Raw genomic sequence first — 25,006 nt, forward strand, 5'->3', positions numbered from 1 at the left:
CGCTATATAAATAAACATTAATAACAACAATAATAACATTATTATACTTATTATTATTAATATCCCATGCTTCCTTGGTCATCGAGGTGAAAACACTCATCATACACGGTTATACAAATATGAACTAATAATAATAATGATGATGATGATGATGATGATGATGATGTAACTCCATGCTTTCTTAGCCTTGCTCAAAATGGAGGACATTTTCGAAACCCACCCCCCGCCTTGGATACAAAGCCATGAAATGGAGGGCGCGTCCGGGAAAAGGAGGACGCGCCTGGTCCCCATGCCTGACCTTCTCCTGCTCTTCCAGAAGAGGAAGATTCTGAGGAGAAACGCGGCCGCGACGCGAAAGACAGACAGCGCGAGAGAACCCTTCCTTCTTGTCCTTCCTCTCTTCCCTTCCTTACTTCCTTCCTTCCTTCGGATGAAACTTCGCGCCAAACCAAGGTCGCCCCGCCCCTGAAAAGTACGAACGAGACGGTTTCCTAGAGCGACCGCCACGCCCCTGAAAAGCACCAACGAGACGTTTCCTAGAGTGACCTAGAGTTTCTCCTTGGCAAGTCTGCACCGCCCCGGAAAAGATGGCAAGTGCTAAAATGGCGGCCGGAAGTGAGCCCTTTTTTACCGGAAGTGGGGAAGATTTTTTTAACCTCAGTGTCTGAGGCCCAGGAGGAGGAGAGCGATGGCCAACCGGACGGTGAAGGACGCGCACAGCATCCACGGCACCAACCCGCAGTACCTGGTGGAGAAGATCATCCGCACCCGCATCTATGAGTCCAAGTACTGGAAGGAGGAGTGCTTCGGACTCACAGGTGCGGATTCTGGGGGCGTTGGTTTGGGTAGCGCAGTGGTAACCCGGTTTGGCACCGCTTTAACTCTTTGGCTCAAGTGCTATGGCATTCTGGGAGTTGGAGATTGTTGTGGGGCCCAGAGCGGAGCCCACAACAATCTCCAACTCCCAGAATGCCATAGCACTTGAGCCAGAGGGCAGTTAAAGCGGTGCCAAACCGGGTTATCTCTCTCGTTAAAAATCCTCTCATTCATCAGAAGCAGCACCTGAATGCCTTTCCCTTTGGTTCTTGTTGCAGCTGAACTGGTTGTGGACAAAGCCATGGAACTGCGGTACACGGGTGGCGTTTACGGGGGAAACATTAAGCCCACACCGTTCCTGTGCTTGACTTTGAAAATGCTGCAGATACAGCCTGAAAAGGACATCATCGTCGAATTTATCAAAAACGAAGACTTCAAGTAAGAGAAAAGCAACCGCCTGGTGCGATGGAGCTCCAGGCGTTTAAACATTATAAGGTCTTTTTCGGTAGTGATTTTGTCAGCATTCTGATTCACAGCAGAATCTCTTACCATTTCTTCATGTATTGTTTCTATTTTGATAAGCCATTTTTCTATACATAGACTTTACTAAGGAGCAAAGGCCCAGTTGTTACAGTAATGAAAAATATAATGACAGTTTTAATTTAGAGTCTAAGGCTTTCACGGCTGGCATCCATGGTTTTTTGTGGGTTTTTCAGGCAATGTGGCCATGTTCTAGATGATTTTCTTCCTGACATTTCACCAGCATCTGTGGCTGGCATCTTCAGAGAATGCTTTCCTAGAGAAGTTGGGTGTGTGTGTGTGTATATATATATATATATACACACACACACGCATACACACTGTGTGAGCCTGGGAATGCAGGAGTGATTTGAATGTGTATTGTTCTGTGCTGATGGCCGGCCTCAGGCTGGGAGGCTAATGCAAAAGAGGATTAATGTCTGCTAATTGGTGATCATTATCTGCTAGGAAAGCCCCTGACTCTGAGGAAAGAAGGAAACCTTAAAGTGAACAAAATTTGGCTACCAATCCTGAAGAATAGCAAGGACTCAGCAATTGCAAATGGGAAACCATTCAGTCAGGGGCTTTCCCAGCAGATAATGATCTTCAATTAGCAGACATTAATCCTCGTTTGCATTAGCCTCCCAGCCTGAGGCCTGCCATCAGCACAGAACAATACACATTATTATTATTATTAACCTTTATTTATAAAGCACTGTAAATTTACACAGCACTGTACATACATCCAAATCACTCCTGTATTCCCAGGCTCACACAGTATATATAGACCTACTTTTTTCCAGGCAAGCATTCTCTGAAGATGCCAGCCACAGATGCTGACGAAACATCAGGAAGAAACTCTGCTAGAACATGGCCACATAGCCCCAAAACCCACAAAAACACAGTTTCAATTCCTGATCTGATACTTGAAATCTAATATTTTCAGATAATTTGATTGAGAAACATTCTAAACAACTGTTTTTGTATTTGCTACTTTTCAGGTATGTGAGGTTGCTGGGAGCTTTGTATATGAGACTAACTGGAACCGCTATAGATTGCTACAAATACCTTGAACCACTGTACAATGATTATCGAAAAATAAAAAGCCAAAATAGAAATGGAGGTACTGTAAGTGTGTTGACTTCATATCTTAACTGATTGGCTCTTTCCTCCTTTCAGAATATTTATGAAATTTGCTGTTGCAGCAATATTACCAAGGCCAAAGCACATTTAGAATAAATTATGTATTGCTCTTGCTGTGAGTGTTGTAGTTTTGTCCCATTAAATAAACTGTTTGGTTTGGAACACTTTTTACAGTACTAACTGAAAACAAGTATGGGATTTTAAAGAGGAGAAATATGATGATAGCAAATTATTGAGAAGTGCATTATTTCTCCTCCTGTGGTAAAACAGGATGAAGCTTGCTCAGTGCATTGTACAACTTTATCATTAATACTTTGTATTACTGTTGATGTTAATCATAGTTCTACCTCTTAAACTGTGGTCACTTGTTTTCCAGAATTCGAGCTAATGCACGTGGATGAATTTATTGATCAACTGCTTCACGATGAACGTGTGTGTGATATAATTTTACCTAGACTACAGGTGTGTAATTGCTACACTGTGATAAAAATATAAACTGACTCTCAAATCCTGGACATTAAAGCATTGCAGTAGTTGTTATGTAAAACAGGAACTCCAGTTCAAATGGCTGGAGAAGGCAAAATCCTCTTAACATGAACAGTGGGATTGCACTTGCATGATTCAGCCTTTTGTCAACTTGAGTACTGCCTATACTGAGAAAATATTGGTCTTCTTTAGAAACGGTATGTCCTAGAAGAGGCTGAACAACTGGAACCACGGATTAGTGCTTTGGAAGAGGATATGGATGATGTAGAGTCTAGTGAAGATGAGGAAGAGGAGGATGAAAAGGTTTGAATATTTATCTGCTACTTACCGTTCTCGTCTTTGAGTTTGTATAGTGCAGCACCTGGCCTTAGCTACAGATGACATTTATATCTCAAACTGTTACATCTGTTGTTTTTCATAAAAGGAATAACAAATACTATAGAAATTGTTTTATTGCTATGGAAGAAGTTTATTATTGCATCTAGTTAATGCCTTGTTCAGAGATGGCATTGCTTTTAGATATTTTTTTCAGAATGATCCTTTTGTAATTATTTTCAGCTGGAGAGAGCTCCCTCACCTGATCACAGGCGAAGAGGCTACAGAGATCTAGACAAACCCCGCAGATCTCCAACTATGCGTTACAGGAGAAGCCGAAGTAGATCTCCTAGAAGGTAACATTTGGGGCGTTATCAAAATATTTTTAGAAGAGTGTAATGCTGAACTTAAAAATAGTACAGAATAACATTTGTGGGTTTCCCTCCTGTTCTGTTTTTAGGCGAAGCCGCTCTCCAAAGAGGAGAAGGTAGGAAACCTATCATGTCAGTTTGATTTTTAAAAATTGTGTGTAAGCTTTTTACTAATAGTCTGACTTTGCAGTCCATCACCACGTCGGGAAAGGCATCGCAGTAAGAGCCCAAGGCGACATCGAAGTAGATCTAGGGAAAGACGCCACAGATCAAGATCTAAATCTCCAGGTAACTGTTTTGCAACAAGTTATGAGTGGTTTCTAAGGCATTTTCTCAATCTACATCTGGTATCTAATTAAGGAGACCAGTCAAAATACTCCAATACCAGCTTTTTACCATTCTGATTTAATTTTCTTGTTTCTTGAATCACTGTGAAGAGAGTTATATTATTTTATACCTTCTCAACAGGGCATCACCGTAGCCACAGACACCGCAGCCATTCCAAGTCCCCAGAAAGGTACTTGCTTCATATATTTCTTTGTAATGAAGATAATGTGTGGATTCTCCACAAAATATTTTCTTCCTTACTCCCATAGAAATAGCTAGTCTTTATACCTTTACATGACTTTCAAGACAGATTTTATGTATGTGCTAGATGCTTTGGTTTTCATAAATCTCCAGTTACTAACTTAATGGCTAAAGGTGAATTACCACTGCAGCACAGTGCAATTTTCATTAGATTCAACCATTAACTGAACAATGGTAAGCTTTTATTCTTATTTCAGATCCAAGAAGAGTCATAAAAAGAGTCGTCGAGGAAATGAATAACCTTAAGTACTTCATGAATCTCAACCAGGTTGCTTTGGTAGCTAATCCTTTTTGTATTAGTTTTTTGTGGGTTTTTTGCAGAACATGGTGTTATTCAATGTTTTGTTTTAAGTTAAGGGAAATGTGTATGTTCTGGTCGTATCCAGAGTTTGGAAATGCTATAAAATGCAGAATCCTTCAGCCAGCAGGGTTATAGTAGCTGAGACATTCTAGAAGTTACAGGTGAGAAAAGTATAATTTCCAAACTCCAATCACATCTATGCCTCCTAAAACATAATTGTGTTATGCTAAGAGGTATGAAGTTTAAAATTCCTTTGAACCTCAGTGCTTACTTACTATACTATCAAGATAAAGCACTGTTTAAATTTATTTCAAAACCTATTAAAGTTTTGTCTATCTGAAATTTGTAAAAAAGAAGTCTTGATTTGTATGTAATTTTAACAGAGCAACAAGCTGTCAGAAGTTAATTCTGCAGTTATTTTTAATCGCTGGGGGAAAATACTACTGTTGTGATTTCTTTATTAAAATGTTTGATAAAAAAGCTACAGTATGTCCTGTATGTATTTCAGCTTCACCACAGGGGATTGATTTAAGTGAGGAAATTTTTACAGAAGAGGAGAATGAACTGTTAGAGAGAAGAATTACAAATAGTTTTGACTATTTTTAATATGTATCAGAGAAAATGTACAAATATAGGCAGGCAGAACCTATGAGTTTAACAAGTTATGTTTCAGAATAGGTTTGTAGACTTGTAAACATGGCCAAGTTTAGACTTATATCATGGCCAAGCGATATAATTGGGTTGTATGCCTAGACTCTCCAGTTGTCTACTAATCAGGCAAGTTGTACCATCAGACACGTACAAACTCCTAAACAAGAACACAGTATATGGCATTCAGGAATATTGAAGTAGGAAATTGTCTGGATTTTCTAAGTATATTTGCATTTCGCTTTTGCTTTTACTGTTGTAAACCAATGAAACACCACATAACCATTTCTGGCAAGTTTGCATACTCAGTTGCCAACCTAGGTTGGCCCAGAAAATAATAGGTCACCTAGTCTGCAGTAGTAAAAAGGTCAACATCAAAACCACATATACAGAAAAAGTAATCTTTATTTTGATTTCTAATTTTGCAATTTATTTTTTTTTCTTTTTAAAAAGTTTTTGGCACTACATTGTTCTGTAAAGAAATGACAATCTTTAACAGATGAAATCCCTTTCCTATTTCTTTTAGAACAATAGATATAAAGTCTGAACCAAAGTATGAATAAAGCTAATAGAAAATAAACAACTTAATTTTAAAAACTCTCTTTACAGTTTACCAAGGTAAAATAAAACACAGTTCCCCTTAAAAATAGGGTAATAAAATAGATGACATTTATCACTTATTCTTGTGATATTGGTAAAAACTATATTTTATATCTATGTACAAATGATACAATTAAAAACAATTTTAAATAATCTCTTATCTAAGCATGTTGCAATAAGATTTTAATCCATAACCTGATTTTTTCCCATTCCACTTATACAAACTTCATTTTTTCTGTTGAATAAAATTCACGTTCAAGTGTGGATGTCCTTGAGACAGAAGTGAAAAGCGCTGGTTATTCTGCATCAGTAAGCCAGCTAGGGAAAAAAAAGTTTATAATTATTTTAGCAAATATCACTTAATGTTGCTGAATTTAACAAACTGATGCAAAAGCAAGTTTTAAGCTCCCCGTAGCGGGTGATCTGTTCATTCTGCCCGTTGATGCTAGCTGAATTTTTTTATCAGTTTTTTTTAAAAAACCATTCTACCTTGTACTGTCAGTGGCTGAACAGAATGATACTCCTAAGAAGTACATATGAGACATCATTAAAGGTAGAACTTGCATGAAGTAGGTTCATGCTGTTTTTTTCCCTATGAGCAAAGACATTCCTTTATTCACAGAAAGAAAACCTGCAGTGAGCAGGCAGTACACAACAAAGAGGGAGGTGTCTGCTGTAGATCAGCAATATCAGCCAAAATTTCTTCCCACAGGAGGAAGGGATGTCATTTCAAGATATAATTGAAAATGATCCCATATCTGTAAAAAGTAGTGTTAGAAATGTGATTTTTTTTTAAAAAAACCATCTTATTATGGGCTCATTTTCAAACTGCTGACTTCTGTTTCATTGATTCCAATCAGATTATTTCAGGAGAAATGGTTTAAGCACTGCTACCTACAAAAACAGGGAAGAAAATAGTAAAAGGTGCCGCAGTCACTTCATGTAGTTATTCCTAGTACCTTGGGGGTAGAAAGGTTTGTTCAATGGATAGCTGGCATTTCCCTGCTGCACGTAGTTCGGAGACATATTGTAAGGCCACGTCCCTCGCAGGAGAGGAAAATGGGCAGGGGCTCCATGGTCCCAAGGAACAGCAGGAGGAGGAGGGGGATTCGTTTTACCAAACTGTCCTTGGAAGCCCTGATCTAGATTTCATTCAAAAAGGGAAAATTGTATATTGAATTAAAAGTCATTTGCAACACAACAAAGCACTTCAAGTTAAGAGTATCCATCTATCCAAAATTAATGGTTATGTTTAAATGCATAATGAAACCTATATTGCTTAGTATTTTATCATAATTATTTTGAACACACATTAGTGTTGAAAAGAGGATGTAAATAAACCTAAATAGTGGAAAACCATAAATGCTATGAAGAGAAACACTAAAAATAGCTACTTGTTGTTTACATCAAGGGAGAATATTTTTCAGTTTTAATGAAAACACTAAAATAATCTCACATTACACTTAAACTAAAGATCAGCCTTTGGATGAGAAGGTCTAGCTCCAAAGAAGGCTTCTCAGTGGGCCGCCCTTTAAGGCACTCTGAGGCAAAAATGTATTTGAAAATTTTTGGAAAATTGATTTTTTTGCTCCTGGGTACCAAGAGGATCTAAAGATAGTGGAAATGTCCTGCACACATTCCTACATTGTGTTTTGGAGAGGAAAATATATTTTGGATAAAAAAAATTACCCGTAAGTGTACACCTTTTCATTAAAATGTTGTAAAACTTTGAGACAATCAGACAGTAAGAGCTGTTTGACAGTGGAATATCCTCCCTTAGAATGTGGTGTAGTTTCCTTTGGATGTTTTTAAACAGAGGCTAGATCAACTGTCCCCAAACTGTGCTCTTTAGGGGATTTTGCACTTCAGCTCATAGAATCCCAGACTATTGACCATCATGGCTGAGGCTTATGCGAGCTGAAGTCCAAATTCTCTTAAAGGGCACAGTTTGGGGACCACTGGGGTAGAAGATCCTTGTGGTCTCTTCCAACTCTATATTCTGATTCTATGGCGGGGTACACACCACCAGAAAGAGGTGCCTCCCCAGCACTAGTCTTTGCTCTGCAGGAGTGCTGCAACAACCAAATTGTGTGGTGCTGCTGCGGAGCAAAAAAGGAGCACCTGGAAGCGGCTCCTTTTTGCGGCAAAGCTGGAAAGTGCCAGGGACGGCGTGGTGACTCACAGCTGCGCCATCCCATTTGGAGGTGGCGCAGCTGTGACGTCACCATTACGGTCTGTGTCCCTTGTCACATACGAGGGTTGCCGGGCGTTTGGGCGCTCCGCCCACCAGGCAACCCTTGCACGTGATGAGGGCGCCTCAAAGGCCCATCTGTTCCAGGCCTATATTACATGAATCACTAAAAGTGATGGAAGTAGAGCATAAGTGGTTCTTTTTAAGAAAGGGAGCAAGATTCATGCTTGTCTGGCCTGATGTATATGCTTACAACTGTTTGGTGTGAAGAAAAGGTACCCTGCATATGTTCAGAGATACTTTTAGTATTTATTTTTTCAATATTTGTCTTCATTTCAAGACTGTTTCACATTTTACAAGGAAGATGTTACAAGCTTTCACTCAGCTTGGATGGAATCTAATAGGCTGTATGCCATGTTCTGGTGAAACATGGGATGCGCTGAAAAAGGAAAATGGATACAGTTTTCTGGGAAGGCATATAGTCAGCCCTCCATATCCAAAGATTTAACTATCCACGACCTGAATTTTTTTTTAAAAAAATAGATAAATTCTAAAAAGCAAACTTTGGTTTTGTTATTTTATATAAGGGAAACTATTTTATTACACCACTGTATTTAATAGGACCTGGCCATGGACAGGGGGTCCTGGAACCAAACCCCAGTGGATACCAAGGTCCCACTGTACCTGTGTACATAGCAATCCTATTTAAATAAGTTATTCAGGACTCAAGAGTTGGGATCTCTGTTTCTCTGCAAAAAACCTAAATCTCTTCTCTTTAAGAATGTTTCAAGATCTACCAAGTACCCTTCCAAAGGCAACCCACATTTAGGAACTATTCTACATACCATCTTGCCCTAACAAATCAAAAAATTTTCTTAAGGCATTCTTATGTGCACCCCCAAAAAGCACCACAGTGAGAATGAATCAATTAAGGAATGTTGAAGAAAGACACCAGCAATATTGATACAAAACAGGAAACAGAGGAGAGTTACCTGAATTCCCCACCGTGCCATTGTTCACCAGTGAGCTTAGAGTCATAGAGTTGTGCCAGTGTCCCTCGTGAGAATTGCTGGGGATTCCTACCGGCCTAGCAGCAGGCTGTGCAAAGATGATACTGGGATCATTCAAGCTTACGCTGTTCTGATTATTGGGTGGGTTGCTGCTGCCAGCTCTCACAGAAAATGGAACGTTTGTAGCGTGAGAAGGATTACCCGGTGCAGAGTGAATAACAGGCCACGAGGTGTTAGGAAGTTGAATTTGGTGGTGATGCATCTGAAATAGTCCCAGGTTAGGCAAGGTGGAGTACTGACCTGGGGGAGATTGGGCAAAGTTAAACAAAGGCAGCTGGACCTGGTGGGGTGGCTGTGTCCCCTGCTGGGGTTGAAGAACATGCTTAGACTGAGATATTGGTTGTGGTTGAGTCTGGTTAATGGAGGCTGGTGGAGAAGAATTCTGGGGAAATTGCTGAGGCTGTGGAGAGTAAGATGACTGTCGAGAATCAGACTAGAAAGGGAGGAAAAGGATGTAGTTTGGATTAGTTCATCAGTTATTAAATTTTGTTTTGTGCATTTGATGCACAAAAACATGGCACAAAATGAACTTTTCTTTCCCAGTTTGCTACACTTCAACTCAAGAACAGTTAAACTAAAACCATTTATAAAGATTTCACCGATGGGCGATTCATTAACAAGAACTATCATTCAAAAACAGCAGTCTACATTACTACTAAAACAAAACACACACAAAGAAATTTTCACTCACTAACTGTATCTTAATTCATTTGGTCTTCCACTTCCTCAAAATTGGTGCTTCAACTTGCAGTTTCTTCAGTGCAATCAGTAAAGAATCACAGTTTAATTACAACATTGAAATATCTTGGAATAGATAGACATACCTCTAAAGTGTACAAATGCTTACTTATAGCAAGAATGTTACGTTTTTCATACTTATCATGTATACTGTTATATGAAATATATTTTTCATGTAGTATTAGTCATATTAAATGCAACTTACACATTCTGATGGCTGTCTAGTGCGCAAAGGTCTTTCCACTTGCTGCGGAATTGATCCAGTTACTGGCTGTGAGTTTACAAGGCTTCGGACTAACGGAGCAGCTAAATAAAATATAGAGAACATGTGTTTTGAATACAAACAAAGAAGCAAAGTATGTTGTGGTCCAAAGCAATGATTTATGCACAGCTAGAATTTTATTTACTCAGGTTTTTTTGCAACAGCGCCCTCTGTCAGAGATAAGCTATTTTTTATAACTCAGTATTTTTTTTTCTACAGTAGTAACTGTTGTACCAAAACAGGAACGGTTCACTTATGTTTATAGCTCTGAAGTAATACCTGTTCTTCTCTTTAGATCTTAGCTAGAGATCACTCTTAATTTAGCAGAGAAATGAATGCCTTATTTTCTTAGTTTGACTATAATGGGAGGTTTTCTTGCAATAAAGTGCTATTCAAAGTAGATGTCCCTTTTTATTTTATTGACTGAAGAAAGAAAACTTCTGAAAACACCAGTTATAACATGAGTTGCTTGAGTGAGGCACATCATAGTATTCCGGGGTGGGGGTGTATAAGTACTTGGTGTGGCCAGGAATTGGTGCCAGAGAGCGTGCAAGGATGCTTAGGGGAAAGGGGCTAAAAATATAAGGAAAAAGTTAGTAGCTAAATTATATAATTAAAGTTCTAAAGAGCATAGGATTAGGGCCCATGAAAAGCAGGATTTGCTTGTGTGTGTCTGGTAATAAAGGACTAACAGTAATAAAAATAAATAAAACAATGATTGGATCATTGGTAATAAAAATGAAAGGAAAGATTAACAATTAAATTCTTTGCATTTTTACTCAGAAATAAGGTCCATTATTTTCAGCGGTGCCTAATCCACTGGTTTGGATTACAGTATGCAATGAATAAACTGACATTTGTTTGTAAAACTCAAACCAATACAATATAAAATAATTACTTTAACTTCTAACAGAACTATCACTTGGACTGAAGGCAAATACTCTTAAAACAAAGGAGGGGACACCCTCCTCTCAATAGCATAATCCAGACCACCACAGCCTATAGGGATTTGCAGACTAAGGAAAGAAAAAGGGGTAAGCACAGGATCCATGGGGTCTAGTCACACTTCCCACTTGCCTTCAGGATACCCAGCTTCATTCCTCTCTCAACTTCTTCATAACTTAAAGGTGAGAGGAAGGTGCACTGGCACATTCAGCCTGCCTTCCAAGAGCCCCAACCTCATCAATCATCCAGTTTACAAGTGTGACTGCCTTCATTTCTCCCTTACTTTCCCTATGTGGGGAAGGAAAAGGAAGAGCAAAGTACAGTGAGCCAGCTCCGAACTAACTTTTTCCATGCAAAAAAGATAAGGAGGTACCTACTCAAGTTAGGGAGCATGGCCATACCACTACCAAAAAGTCTTAGCTTTTTGAAAGATCTTACATTAAGCCTAGGGTTTAAAAATTCTGCTAGACCTCAAGATGACGAGATACTGAGAGTGGTTAATAAGAAAATGCCTCTTTGAGTAACCTCACTGATGCTTCTAGGTGAATAGGGAAGCACTAAAGTGAAGGTGTTCCAAACTGAACAGATTAAGATCCAACAGTAGGGGGTGAGGCAATTCTTCCAGAATGGGAGAGGGATGTTGCATCTTTTTTCTATCAAAGGCCACTGCTTCACTGGAAAAAAAACCCAGGGTCAAAAAAATTTAAAGTATTGCATTATATGGTTTTCAATATATTATAAATACTACAAATAAATACAAATACTGCAATGTCCAGGAAGATGGTACTGTATACTTTCCAAATCCACTGATAAATGAGGAGGAATATTGTGATTATCCCTTGAAAAGGGCAGCAGGTGAAGTTCGATGCCTGTTCCTTCTGTCAGGGAAGGCTGACAGGGTACTGGGTGTTGAAAGTACCGAACAGGCCACACTCCCACCTAGGCCTTCTGGAGAAAGGTGGAACTGTAAAAATACAAAGGGGCCTTATGAAATTAAATAGTAGGAAGCTCCATCTGGCCTTTGGACAGAAGATTTCTCCACTCTGTTTTTAAAGCAGGTAGACAAGAAGAATTTAGGCCATTTTCGACCCCAAATGAATTCTCTAGTAAAAAAAAAAAAAGAGATTCAACTCTGAGCATCTTATTTCACATTTGGATGCCACTATAAAACTGTCTAAAAACGATGAAGTACCAGGTTACAAAGGGGGTGGAGATGGTAGAGTATTGTTTTAGTTTTTTACCTTGAACACCATTACTTCTTTGTCTAGTCTGTTTGAATTCAGGACAATCCCTTCGAACATGTCCCACGTCACCACAGATAAAACATCTCTTTTCTCTGGTCTCCCTATCTTCCTCCTTTACTTCTTTTTCATCTTCTCTCTCATTCTCCTTTTTCTTCAATCTAAATGTGAGAAAGTATTAAAACAATCCTTTTAATATGTTCTCAAAATTGTCTGATTATTACAGAAACAGCAAACAGCAAGGAAAAGAAAAAAACATTGAAGATTAAGTTTGTTTCTAATTGGTGGACCAAAAAAACCAAACAAAACAAAACAAAACAAACAAAAAAAAAAACCAGGAGGAAATCAAATGGGACAGATTTGAGGTGCGGCTGAATCTCATTTCAAAATGACTGTAAAATAACCGAGGTGTTTATCACATGGAGCTTTTTGGAGATTTTGCAGCTCAGATCCAGGGTGACTGCAGGTCCAACGATGCGGATTCACATTATAACGTGAATGTGTTATCAGATGAGATTCCTTTCTATGGGCGCTCCTTCCGTGGTGCTTCCACAGTGATTCCAAAGTGACCCCTCATTTTGGTGAAATCGGAAAAAAAGATGAATTCACACAATTCGCTTTCAAGTTCACTTCGATTTCACTTTGAATTGGTCTGGTGTGGAAGATCACTCCGATGTTGCCCCCTTGGCCCCCTGCGTCCTGCTCCTTCATCCCCCTCCTCCTCCATGCCATCTCATACTCTCTGCCATCCTGCGACCTATCTCATCATCCCGACTGCTCCTTCGGTCCGAACCTGGCTCCAGTGACTCCCTGTGACCAATTCCATCATCCCCTGCCTGCCTCCTTGAGCCCAATCCTGGCTCCAGTGACCCCCTACGACTTATCCCATCATCCCTTCCCTGCTCCTTTAGTCCAATCCTGGCTCCAGTGACCCCCTGCGATCTATCCCATCATCCCCTGCCTGCTTCTTTAGTCCAATCCTGGCTCCAGTGACCCCCTGCGACCTATCCCATCATCCCCTGCCTGCTCCTTGAGCCTGATCCTGGCTCCAGTGACCCCCTGCGACCTATCTCATCACCCCCTGCCTGCTCCTTCAGTCCGATCCTGGCTCCAGTGACTCCCTGCAACCGATTCCATCATCTCCTGCCTGCCTCCTTGAGCCCGTTCCTGGCTCCAGTGACCCCCTGCGACCTATCCCATCATCCCTTGCCTGCTCCTTTAGTCCAATCCTGGCTCCAGTGATCCCCTGCGACCTATCCCATCATCCCCTGCCTGCTCCTTGAGCCTGATCCTGGCTCCAGTGACCCCCTGCGACCTATCCCATCATCCCCTGCCTGCTCCTTTCGCCCAATGAAAGATGACAGCTAAGGAGGGGGCAGGGAAGGAGGACAGCGTCCAGAGCCCCACTGAGCATGCGCCAGGGTCCCAATTTGAATAGTTGAATCCGCATGGTATGCACCAGTGTGGTAATATAATGTGCACTCGCTCCGCTTTGCGTGAATCCACATCACGTGACTTGCCTTTGATTCTATTCCCCCTCGATTCGGAAGGGCAACGGAAGGGCAACCAGGTGTGAAAAAACATTCACGTTATGACGTCAATTCGCATAGCTGAACCAGGAGTCGCCCAAGATCTGAGCTGCAAAAAGCCGTGTGGTAAACCTCCTAATCTCTGAAGTACCATTAAGTGGTTTGCCCCCTTTCTCAGAGGCTAATGAAGTCAGAAATAATAAAAAGGAGGTCAATGTTAAGTTATCACCAAGAAAATCTTTCAAAATGATTCCAAATGACTTTCTGATCCATTACCACATTTACCCTTCCAGGCAGAGGGCAGATATAGCACTTAAAAAAGATAATAACAAAGCATTTAGGTAATTTATTACAATATTTACCACTATTTTATACCAACTTTTATGCACAGCCAAAGTTATTTGGGGGGAAAGACTGAACATGAAACTTTAAAAAAACAAAACAGTTTTTAGAAGTTAAAAAACCCAACAGTTTTCAGAAGTACAAATGTAAGATTCAGGCTTGCAATGAAAAAGAACATGAAAACAGGATGTGAAGACTTTCCCTACAAAATATTTTATTTTATATTCAACATGAATTTGTTTTAAATGAGTGGGTGTATATATTTTCCTAACCTCCTCCTTTTGGGGCAGTCCTTCATGTAGTGACCAATTTTGCCACAGACACGGCAACATCTGTCATTAGGTGCTAGTTCTCCATCAGTCAGTACTTTAGAATTGAAAAAGTACTCCTGAAAAAGAAAACAACAACAATCATTTTTACCTACAAGTTCTCTGCGTTTACTTTCAACAGTGAGAAAATAGGAACCAGGAAAAACAGAGAGAAACATATCCTGGAGTAGCCATGTTGGCCATATAGGAAAGCACAGTAACATCCAAAATTCACTACACAGTGATACCTTTATTGGGCCAACATACATATAATAAGCTTTCAAAGATCCACTGGCTTCTTCATTAGGCAATGGTGTTAAAAATAATATACAGGAGGAAAAAAAACTAGCAATGTTAGTCAAAGGCCTGTATTTGGTCAAGATGTTGGTGGTGTGGTTTCAGTATGGAGGGGTATCTATTCAGGTAGGAATAGATGCCCCTTTTGTTTGTAGCAAAACAAACAGTTACTTCCTGTGAGATCAAGGATCTCTCAGTCCTTTTTTGAGGCCATACAGTTTGAACAGCATATTAAACAAAACATTCATTAATATGGGAAGAGGAAAGGTGAGTCCCATTGCTAGTACTTGAAAAGTAAAAAAGGAAAGGCAGTCAGAATCAGTGCAAACCTAGGCTTTTCTGCTCAGAGACAAGCAACATTCAGTTCAGTGGGGCATACTCTTAGATTAGCTCGTATAGGATTGAAGATTATATCTTTTACAGGGCATTAGGCAATCTAAAAGAGAACGCTTTCAACAGGAGTTGGGATGTTTTGGACTACTATTGGTCATACTCCAGATGTTTTGGACTACTATTGCCCATACTGGCTGGGATTAATGGGAGTTGTAGACCATATTAAAACATCTGGAGGCCCCAAGGTTCCCATCCTGAGGAAAGTAGTAAATCCTGGGAATGTGTGAAGGAGAAAAAGTTGTGAGGAAGCAAGTCATGTGTTTTGATAAAGAAAGTAAGTGCCAAAAAGTGCTTGATTAAGTTCTACCAACTTTATTCTCCTCATTTATTAAATTATTTGTTAACTGCCATCGTCAACTTCAACTAATGGTGATCTCACGAATGAGAGACCTTCATCGCCCTATTATCAACAGCCCTACTCAGGGTCATGGCTTCCTTGATTGAGTCTATCCATTTGTAATGCAGTCTTCCTCTTTTAATTTTCCTATTGCCTTCTACCTTATCAAGCATTATTGTCTTTTCTAGTGAGTCCTGTCTTTTCATGATATATCTGAAGTACGACAGACTCTGTTTAGTTATTTTGGCTTCTAGGGAGAGTTCAGGCTAGATTTGCTTTAGGATTCAAATATTTGTCTTTTTAGCAATCCACCCTATCCATAGAAGTTTTCTCCAGGGCCACATTTCAAATGAAATTATTTTCTTTCTATTAGCTTTCTACACTGTCCAGCTTTCATAATCATACATAGAAATGGGAAATACAATGGCATGGATAATCTTAACCTTATATCTTTACACTTGCCTAATTCCTTCATAGCTGCTCTTCCAAGTCCTAGTTTTCCAAATACCAGTCTAGAATTGCATGAGTGTTAGCTACTTGTTTAAAGCACCATACACACATACATAAATATCCCAGCATTTATGTTTACAGCAAAAGAGTGTAAGTTACAAGATGAGAGAACTTACAGCTTCTCTTCCCAAGACTGGACAGAAAGGAGTACCAAATAGTTTTCTCCCATTGATTAATGCCTTCATTATGAAATTGGTCACTATGAAAGAAAAGACAAATATGTGTATGTGTGTATGCAAACGAATATGTATATGAAGATAGAAAGAAATAGGCACACTAAAGAAGACATACTGCCTTAGAAATGTATTACTGCTAAGTAGTAGTTTTCAACTCTTACTTTTTCTGGAAACTCCTGCACCCAGGTTATGATTCAAGTCAAAAGGATCTAAGGAAAGGTAATAAAAACCATATTTAACAGGCAGGTATGAAATTTCAGCAGCATATGTTTCCTATTAAGCTGCTATTAAATGCTATTTCTGTAGCTTCTGCTATAACAACATTCTCTCACAGGAGAGTTATGGACACAGGATGTTTTTAAAAGCAGCCTCCTATTAACAAATGGTGTTGAGTGTAGGAAATGCAAGACAGATTTTCACTAAATTAATCTAATAATTCCTCTACAGACATGCATTACATTTTTTATTTAATAGGTATTTCATAAATACCTTCAATAGCAATGCATTTGGATGTCCACTGTTTCTCAAATGTAGTTAACAGTTTCTTCTGCCGAATGCTGATGACATATTCCTTGAAGTCAAATTCTTCAGTGTAAAATCGCAGTAACCCTAACCAAAGTTCTCCCAGTGATTCTGTGTTTTTCCCAAGAGAGGGTAATCGTTTTCTCTGTATAAAAATTATAACAGTATATATGAAGTAAACAGAGAGTCTTCTTCTAATCATAATATTTTACTTTGGGGGTGGCTATGAAATAATGCATTATGAAGTACTTGATATGAATCTAGTGTGAAAGTATATTGCCCACAATCTATATCTGCAGAGTAGCAGAAGAAAATAATTCAAGTATTTTTTGTGTTCTTGGAAAATTATCTACTTGTGCAAGCTCAAAATGAGCGCATCTTCCTCTTAACAACTTTAGCATGGAGATAGGTTAGACCTGAAAAGCTGAATTCTACCAAAACTGTACAGATCATCCCCTTCCTTTCTGGACTATTTGTTAATTACTACCATTATTACTGTGATCTTGCTCATGCAGACTTAAATGTTCTAAAGTCTATAGGATGGGAGAGGAGATAAAAGGGACAAAAGGAATGAAAAGGTTGCTGAAATTGCCATGTTGCTTCCTTTCTTTACTGTGACAACATAGCCTTCTTATCTTTGGTTTCTATAAGAGTATCTTTAAGAGCACCAAAAGAGGGCTGAGGCTAGATTTGCTCTGGATTTTTGCATGTCACTATTCCAATGTTTGAGCCAGACTAACCTTGCTACTGTGGAAGCAGAGATACAGCAAGCTGAGTATCTCAATAATCTTTTAACACCAGGCTGTATTTTCTACCTAAAACGAGGATTGTGGAACTACTCTGATGCCAGGTCCATATAGAGGGCTTGGACAAGGAACCTGAAGGACTGCTTTAATTCTGCCAGGAGGATAAACAATGCAGAGAACAGGGCAAGGAAGTCTTTCACATGCAAACTCTCTGAACAGCCTAGGCTACTGGCAAATTGTACTACACTCGTCCCTCCACATTTGCTGAGGTTGGGGGCACAGGACCCCCCGTGAATGTGAGAAAACCACAAATAACAAAAATACTATGCTTTTACCTGAGAGAACACCTCTCTAGGAATCTCTAGGTCTTCCAGTGCAACATCTGCCAGACATGAATCGCAGAATTAAGCTGGAGGAGCTACAAAAGCCTAGTGGAGTGTTCGTTCTAGGAATCTCTAGGTCCTTCAATGTGACTTCTGGTTAAAGTTGACCATAGAGTTGCGCTGGAGGACCTAGACATTCCTAGAGAGAACATATTAATAAAATCTATAAATAATCAAATCCACAAAAGTCAAAGCCGCAAATGTGGAGGGACAAGTGTATTCCTACATGGGTCAAATCACCAGAAGTGTATGAGTTTCTTACCTGTTCTTGCAATCATTAAAAAAAATCTAGTGTCAGAAAACACAGCTTAGATATACAATTTTTTCCCCCATGTCTGTACCCCAAATATGTTATTTCAGCTTCTATCTGCCAATATGCAAAGACCTCTTCTCTAAATAGACACTTAGTATATACAGAAAATTTGTCCTTTTAAAACCTTTGTCTTATTTTAACGACATTTAACTGGCTCTTTATATATTTTAACTGGCTGACCTTATTTGATTTTAGATGTCTTATTATTTCTTGTTATTTTGCTTTCTAACTGCCAGTTTCCTTACTATTATACTTTAGGCAAATTTTACAGAAAGACAGGCATAAAAGAGCTAAATACAGGGGAAACATACAAGTAGAAAATCTTTCCCAGTAAGGGAAAACAAATTACTGAATCTTGTATATCAGCTGAACATGTCCTTTGAACTTGTTCTTTAAAAACCAAGCATGTGAGATCTAGAAGATTTACTGGCCAACAGGGAAAACATGAGATAGTTCAAAAGATATGATTTTTTTAAATTCTAAATTACTTGAGGTCGCCTGCTGGAATGTTACCATTTTCCAGAATGACTTCCATTTTTCCCTTCTGTGTTTGCACTTCCTTTGTCCAATAGATTGTGCAAAAAGCTGGGGGGGGGGTTGTTTAGGGAATACAAGACATAAATATTTAAGAATTGTTGTTGTTGTATGCCTTCAAGTCATTTCCAACTTATGGTGACCCTAAGGCGAACTTATCATGTTGTTTTTTTGGGAACATTTGCTCAGAGGCATGCCATTGCCTTGCCCTGAGGCAGAGAGCATGCGATTTGTCCAAGGTCACCCAGTGGTTTCATGGCCAAGTAGGTAATTGAACTCTGGTCTCCAGAGTCATAGTCCAATCCTCAAACCACTACACCACACTTAATTAAGAATAAATGTAATATAATAAATCAAGACTTAAGAACTTATTGATTATTCTAGAGTTAAAGCATTACCAGTTCTTCAGTATCATCAAAGAAGAAAGCATTCCACCCATCAACCATTCTCTGAGGGATCTGTTGTCCATCAAATATCTAGAGGCAGAAATGGAAAAAACCAAATAAATACAAAATGCAAAGCTGTTCTTTCTTCTGAAAACAACAAAAACATATCTGAAAATGTTAACAGGAGCCCATGTGGATCTTTCCATATGTAACAGTGATTTTTTTAAAAATGGAATATGATGTTATAGGTTAAACTTTCCACAAATGATACCTTTTGATCTTGAATGTGAGATGTGGGGGCAGGGAGCAGATAAGAGGATGAGTGTGTTAACCCCAGGCTAGGTTATGCCCAAGGATAACATGAAATACAATAATTGTGTTTACAGAATTTTCACTATGTAAGAAGCAAGTATGATGTTCTAAAGGTCTACATTAATTCAGTGCTTTCTCATGATGTGTGAAGCAAACAAAAGACAGGCTCACAGTGACAATGCTGAGAAGACCTAGAATATTTAGGAAAATACCCAATTCTGAACTCAACAACGCTTTAAAAAGAACCACATCCAACACCAGTACCCTATGGAAAGTCAATTGAGAATAAACAAGAATTCTTAATGTTTTACATGGCATCATCTCACTAAACTTACCTCTTGAAGAACTGGGATTACTGGTGGTTCTCTTTGTTGTAGGAAATATAACACCATAAGGATATAGGCATATGATGAGAGACTCCCTCTGGATGCATCTCCAATATCACAGCGCTGGTTAGATACATTTTGAATAAAACGAATATATGACAAGACATTTAGCTCTCACAATATGATATTGGGGGGAAATACTATTTGTTAATATAAAAAGGTATTTTGTGAGACTGCTACAAAACCTGAGCCTAAATGTCAGCCTCTATCTTGAATGAAATCCAAAGTAAAATGTATGCATGTAGACTAATAATACAGAAAGCTGTTGTATCTCTAGGAAGACAACAAAAAGGTTCAAGATCCAGACGGTACAAACTAGTTTCACAGACCATCACGAATCTTGACTCATGTTTCTTAAGCAGCAGCTCTCATGTCACACATTTGAAACTGATAGGTGTTCAAAACACATTTATCCCAGTGAGCCAGTGGACTAGGACCTTCAACTAAGGTAAAACAATTCCCCCCCCCCCCCCCCAAAATTTGGACTGGATTGGCATGTTTTACCTCTACATCTACCAAAATGTTCCTGATGCAAAAACATGGAGACTTCTTGAGGAATCCATTATCCTCTGCCTAGAAAGAGGTCTGTGGCCTCACAAGAATGGTGACATATTGGATTGCAAAAGAGGAGTCCTTGTTGATATGCAAATGAACTTTAAATTTCCTAGCCTTTGAAAATCTCCCTATTGCCACACGGCCAGAGGAGGGGGCCAGCCTGCTAAAGATACCCTTCCCATCCCATCTTAACTAAGGACAGAAACAACAAAATGCAAGTGTCTTACTAACATCTCCATTTTTTCTCCTGTTTGATATGTAACATCTTGCCTGATGAAGAAGCCAGTGGAGTTTCAAAAGCTTGCAACAAGTATATTTTGCATTTTGGTTGGCCAATAAAGATATCACTTTTGTGGACTTTTGTTTGAATTTACTAAATGGTCAACACAGCTACCCGTGCATGTTTTCTACATTTATGATAGATTATGGATGTCTCTTCTTCCAAAAAATCAAAAATCTAACTGGTGACTTCATAAATGTGTTTAAAATGCTGCTCTGGATCCTGGCTGGAATTTCATTCACATTTTACTGTAGTTAATGCGCCACTGACAAGAACAACATTAGATGTAAAGCCTAAATATACAGATACAGTACTGGTTTCTTTTTTTTTGGAACATACTTCAAATTGCAAATGAAAGGGAAATCAACAATAAATCCACATATCTATCTTATATGGATTAGCAATCTATAAGGTTAGCACTAGAAAACAAAGAATATAGTATCAGACTAGCAAGAAAACAATCTTGATGCTCAATATGACTTGTGTGTCAAATTTTTAAAAAGACATCTACTTGAATAAGTACTAACTGTTCCAAAAAAAATCACTGAACAGAAACAACACATCTATGGTTCATATTTATAATCTATACTTACCTTTGCAAAAACTTTCATTGTATATCCTAAGTATTGCACTCTTGGATCAATGGCGGCATATGTTGCAAGCATCCTTGTATTGTGTTGTGCCTTGAAAACAAGTCAAGGATTTAGCTATCAGGCTATGATTCAGTACTTACATTGTTTATAGTTTAAATTAGGCATGGGCAAAGTACAGCCCTCAAGATGCTGTTGGACTACAATGTCTAGCATTTCTCATTGTTGGCAGTAAACCTGATAGCTGATTTAAAAAAAAAGCCCTTTCCTGATGTGTATGTTAGCTTGAGAAAATTACCTAAGTATTTTTATACTGAATCAAGACTGTTACCATGTATACTCGACTATAAGTCAACTTCATCTATAAGCCGATGGCAGGTTTTGGAGAGAAAGTTATGGAATTTGGCATGACCTGTGGATAAGGTAAGGATAAAACCTTGGGGCTCAGCACACTCCTGCTTCATCGCACATCCTTCATAGCAAACGTTCGCTTCTCTTCCTCATCTAGTGTCTAGCCTTCTCCACAGGAGAAAGCCCGACAGTGGCAGAGGATTTTACCATACTGACTCATGTATAAGTCAATTTTTTTGTGTAAATGTTTCAATTTATACATGAGTATATACAGTACTTTTTTAAAAGTGGCTGGCAGTACCTGATAATACCAAGAAAGGTAACCGTGAAGGGCTATGGAGGAGCAATCAAAATGCTTCAATGAGTTCAATGTCCCTTTGTTATACTTTTGACCTTTCTATACACGTGGCTCAGAGAGTTGTACTTTGCCCTCTTCCGGCCTAAAAGGCCAAATGTTACTTTCAATTTTTAGGTTTTAAAGAATTAACAACTTGGAACAGCATTCTGACTTTTTCTGAAATCGATACTTGCCAGTGTATTGTATAAACTGATATCTCCTTCTAAACCACTTCGTCTGTGCTCAAATTTTACTATAGGCACTTTGGCTGTAGTTATAGGCAGGATGTTTCTTAAACCTGAGAAGGTAAGATTTCTGTATGTAAAACCAAAAATTATACATAAATGCAAATATTAAGCAACATACATTACAATATGCATACCTGGATGCTTCTTAAGAACCTTTGCCAAATTTTCAATAATTTCCTTACAATTTAATTTCTAGAGAAAAAAATAAATGAATAAAAAACTTGTGTTACTACCTACATAAATTCAAGAACAATTTATAGAACAGCAAGGATACATGTATAGCATGTCTGAATACATGTATAACATTAGAATAAATCTTCCTTTGACTATATAAAATTTATTTTTTAAAAAAATGAGTTACCTCTGCATTTTCATGGCCCTCCAGTGTCATGCAAATATCCAGGTCACTGTCACGGAATCCAAATCCATTTTTTGAAGAACCAAACAGGCATAGCCTGGCCTTGTCTAATCAAAAAAGCAGGGTTTAACAAATATTTAAAATTAATTTTTGACACACTCACAGTAGAAGAATTGCTAGCAGATCATATTATAACATGTTTCACAAAGAAAGCATTATAATTCATATTTCTGCAGGCCCAATGCAATTTCTGCTGGTTGTCCCACCACACTTTTCAAGAATATATTTCTCCAATGCCTAGACGTTCTTCAGTGTCCAAAAATATTTGTCAAGGAACTGAAACATGTACTGTTTTAAAAGAAATTTTCCTTTATAATACTTTTAAAACTCATGCAATTCTACCTTAGTTTTTAATGAATACATTCAAAGTAAGTTTTTTTTAAAAAAATTTGTCCCATAGGAACACTGTTTCAGTTAATTTTCCCCGAGAATACATGTTACATCCAAATTCCTAACTTTCTCCTATTGAGTACACAAATCCCACTTTTGGGAGAAAGATTAGATATGAATAAAATAAAATCAACCTCTCCCTCCAAAGTATAACACAAACCAAACTACAATCTCCTTGGTTACCATCCCCTTGCGACTAGAGATATTACTTCATAAGATATTTGACTTAGAAAGATTCAAATTTATTCTTGCCAATATGCACACCAGCACAATTTAAAAAAAAGAATACACTTGCATACTTTGTATCCTATTAATTTGATGTTACTATTGACTTCAGATGCTTTTTGTGAATCTCGCTTAAAGCTTAAAGTTATGTGATACTAAAACTAAGCTAGTCTTACATTTGATACATTTTTCTAATATTAATACAATCTACTGATTTTGATCTGAAAGTACTAGAAATAGACATAATTACAATAGATCATTTGAAGCCAATAGGAATTATGCCAATCATAACTAATTTAAATCTAAATAATTTCAGTAATTTCAGTGGGACTACACAAAATGTAATTAGGTTTGAATCACCACTATATATTCAATGTTTTGTTACAAACCAGTTCCCATTTTAGAAGAGGTATGTATATGTGTAATAAATAAATCTGATTTGTAAAGAACAGGCTATGTTGTTGCAATAAAGTACTTTTATTTATAAAAAGAAAATGTCTTTAATGTTTCCTATTGCATACCATTATATTCTTTTCGAATAAATCTTTCCAAACTTGCCAAAATCTGCTCTCGATTTTGTTGCTCTGAGAAAGGAGGTGATAATTCATCTAAAGAAATAAAAGTTAATAGAGGAATTTATCAGTACTTAATAATCAAACTGTAGATAATATGGCTGCATTCTATAATTGAAAAATGCTGGTTCTAGATGGCCCCAGCAAATATGGGGATTAGTAAAGCATTCAGTGAGTGAAATATCAGCAGATATTTGAGCATCAGAAAAATCCCTGAGGAAAAAAAACAAGATCCTGTACTGTTCTCAAAAGGTACCAGGATTGCTGAAGTTAATTCCCCTCACCAATTTGGCTACCTGTTATTGCCACACCTACAAATATGTAAAGTCCAAAACATCCTGTTGCCTTTAAAAGAGGAGTAAAACTCCTGTGCCTATCCAAAATTTTGCTTAGCCACAAGCCACAGCAACCCTGGCCCCCACAGCCAACGGTAGAGAAAAGCAGTAATTATATATAATTCTACAACATCTAAAGAGTCACAAAATTCCCACCCAAGCCTTATAGTGAACTACAAAAGAAGTTTGTTCTAGTATCCGAAATATCTTTATTTTCCACTGCCATAGCAGAAGAAATCCTATCTTAGTGTGAGCCGAATATGTTTTCTGTTTCAGTTTTTAACTGAGAACTACCTACTTGGTCAAAACAGCAAAATTGTACTTACCAAAGCACCTTTTACACACTAGATCAAGTATTTCTCTAAATCTACTTGTCATTGGTGGTAGTGGTTTTAGGTCAATTTTCTTAAAATCTTCCGGGCAGTCATTTTTGGAATGGCCATCTCTTTTGCAGATACTGCATACTATTGTTGGAGGCTACAGCAGAAAAAAACCACAATGTTTTATATTAAAAATGTTTAAATAAGCTGTCTCTTTTCCCTTAAAGAAAGCAAGTATGTTCCAATGAAAAGTGTTGGATTCAAGTACTAGTTTAGTTCACTGTAATCAAGCGATCTTGTAGCACCTTTAAGACTGTCACAATATCCCTTTGCATACTGATCCAGACTAACATGGTTATGTCTTTGAATTCACTGCACAGTTTTGGGAATCTGCTATCTTCTCATAGTTGTTTATTTGTTAGCTATAGGTTGAGTCTTGCTAATCCAAAATGCTTGTGACTAAAAGTATTTTGGATTTCAGATTTTTGGGGATTTTCATACACATCACAAAATATCTTGGGACCTAAATCTAAACATAAAATTCATTCATGTTTTGTGTACACATTATACACATAGACTCATGGTAGTTTTATACATAATATTTTTAACAATTGTGTGCATGAAACAAAGTTTGTATACACTAAATCAACAGAAAGCAAAGTTGTCACTGTCTCAGC

General features: G+C 38.2%; 3 protein-coding genes across 7 annotated transcripts in view; 1 reads left to right on the forward strand and 2 right to left on the reverse strand.

The window, feature by feature from the left end:
• LOC149316288 (origin recognition complex subunit 1-like) overlaps positions 1 to 579 on the reverse strand; it is a 31,871-nt gene extending 31,292 nt beyond the window's left edge. The window contains exon 1 of the mRNA XM_089515148.1: positions 299 to 579. The gene's annotated coding sequence lies outside the window, so the exon portion shown is untranslated. The remainder of the gene's footprint in view (positions 1 to 298) is intronic.
• On the forward strand, positions 500 to 5,165 carry LOC149316289 (pre-mRNA-splicing factor 38A). The gene is made up of 10 exons (XM_089515149.1): positions 500 to 818; positions 1,095 to 1,254; positions 2,337 to 2,458; positions 2,855 to 2,940; positions 3,157 to 3,267; positions 3,523 to 3,635; positions 3,740 to 3,766; positions 3,841 to 3,938; positions 4,119 to 4,167; positions 4,436 to 5,165. Exons 1-10 carry the CDS (start codon positions 689 to 691, stop codon positions 4,476 to 4,478), a joined length of 939 nt encoding a protein of 312 aa, XP_089371275.1. The 5' UTR covers positions 500 to 688; the 3' UTR covers positions 4,479 to 5,165.
• Positions 5,166 to 5,639: 474 nt separating this feature from the next.
• TUT4 (terminal uridylyl transferase 4) overlaps positions 5,640 to 25,006 on the reverse strand; it is a 57,524-nt gene continuing 38,157 nt past the window's right edge. For 4 of the 5 annotated variants that reach the window (XM_089515144.1, XM_089515146.1, XM_089515145.1 and 1 more), the window contains 17 exons: positions 24,336 to 24,486; positions 23,624 to 23,710; positions 22,431 to 22,534; positions 22,204 to 22,261; positions 22,016 to 22,119; positions 21,137 to 21,226; positions 19,658 to 19,771; positions 19,023 to 19,100; positions 16,616 to 16,793; positions 16,288 to 16,335; positions 16,067 to 16,149; positions 14,378 to 14,493; positions 12,235 to 12,395; positions 9,992 to 10,092; positions 8,971 to 9,481; positions 6,747 to 6,929; positions 5,640 to 6,105 (listed from right to left, as the gene is read on the reverse strand). In XM_089515144.1, coding sequence (XP_089371270.1) covers positions 6,014 to 6,105; positions 6,747 to 6,929; positions 8,971 to 9,481; positions 9,992 to 10,092; positions 12,235 to 12,395; positions 14,378 to 14,493; positions 16,067 to 16,149; positions 16,288 to 16,335; positions 16,616 to 16,793; positions 19,023 to 19,100; positions 19,658 to 19,771; positions 21,137 to 21,226; positions 22,016 to 22,119; positions 22,204 to 22,261; positions 22,431 to 22,534; positions 23,624 to 23,710; positions 24,336 to 24,486 — 2,259 coding nt within the window. In that variant the 3' untranslated portion in view covers positions 5,640 to 6,013. The other variant, XM_089515147.1, reaches the window with a different exon arrangement.

This window comes from Sceloporus occidentalis, unplaced genomic scaffold (genome assembly GCF_023333645.1).
Source record: "Sceloporus occidentalis isolate IW3139 unplaced genomic scaffold, rSceOcc1.0.p SCAF_3, whole genome shotgun sequence".
Lineage (NCBI taxonomy): Eukaryota > Metazoa > Chordata > Lepidosauria > Squamata > Phrynosomatidae > Sceloporus > Sceloporus occidentalis.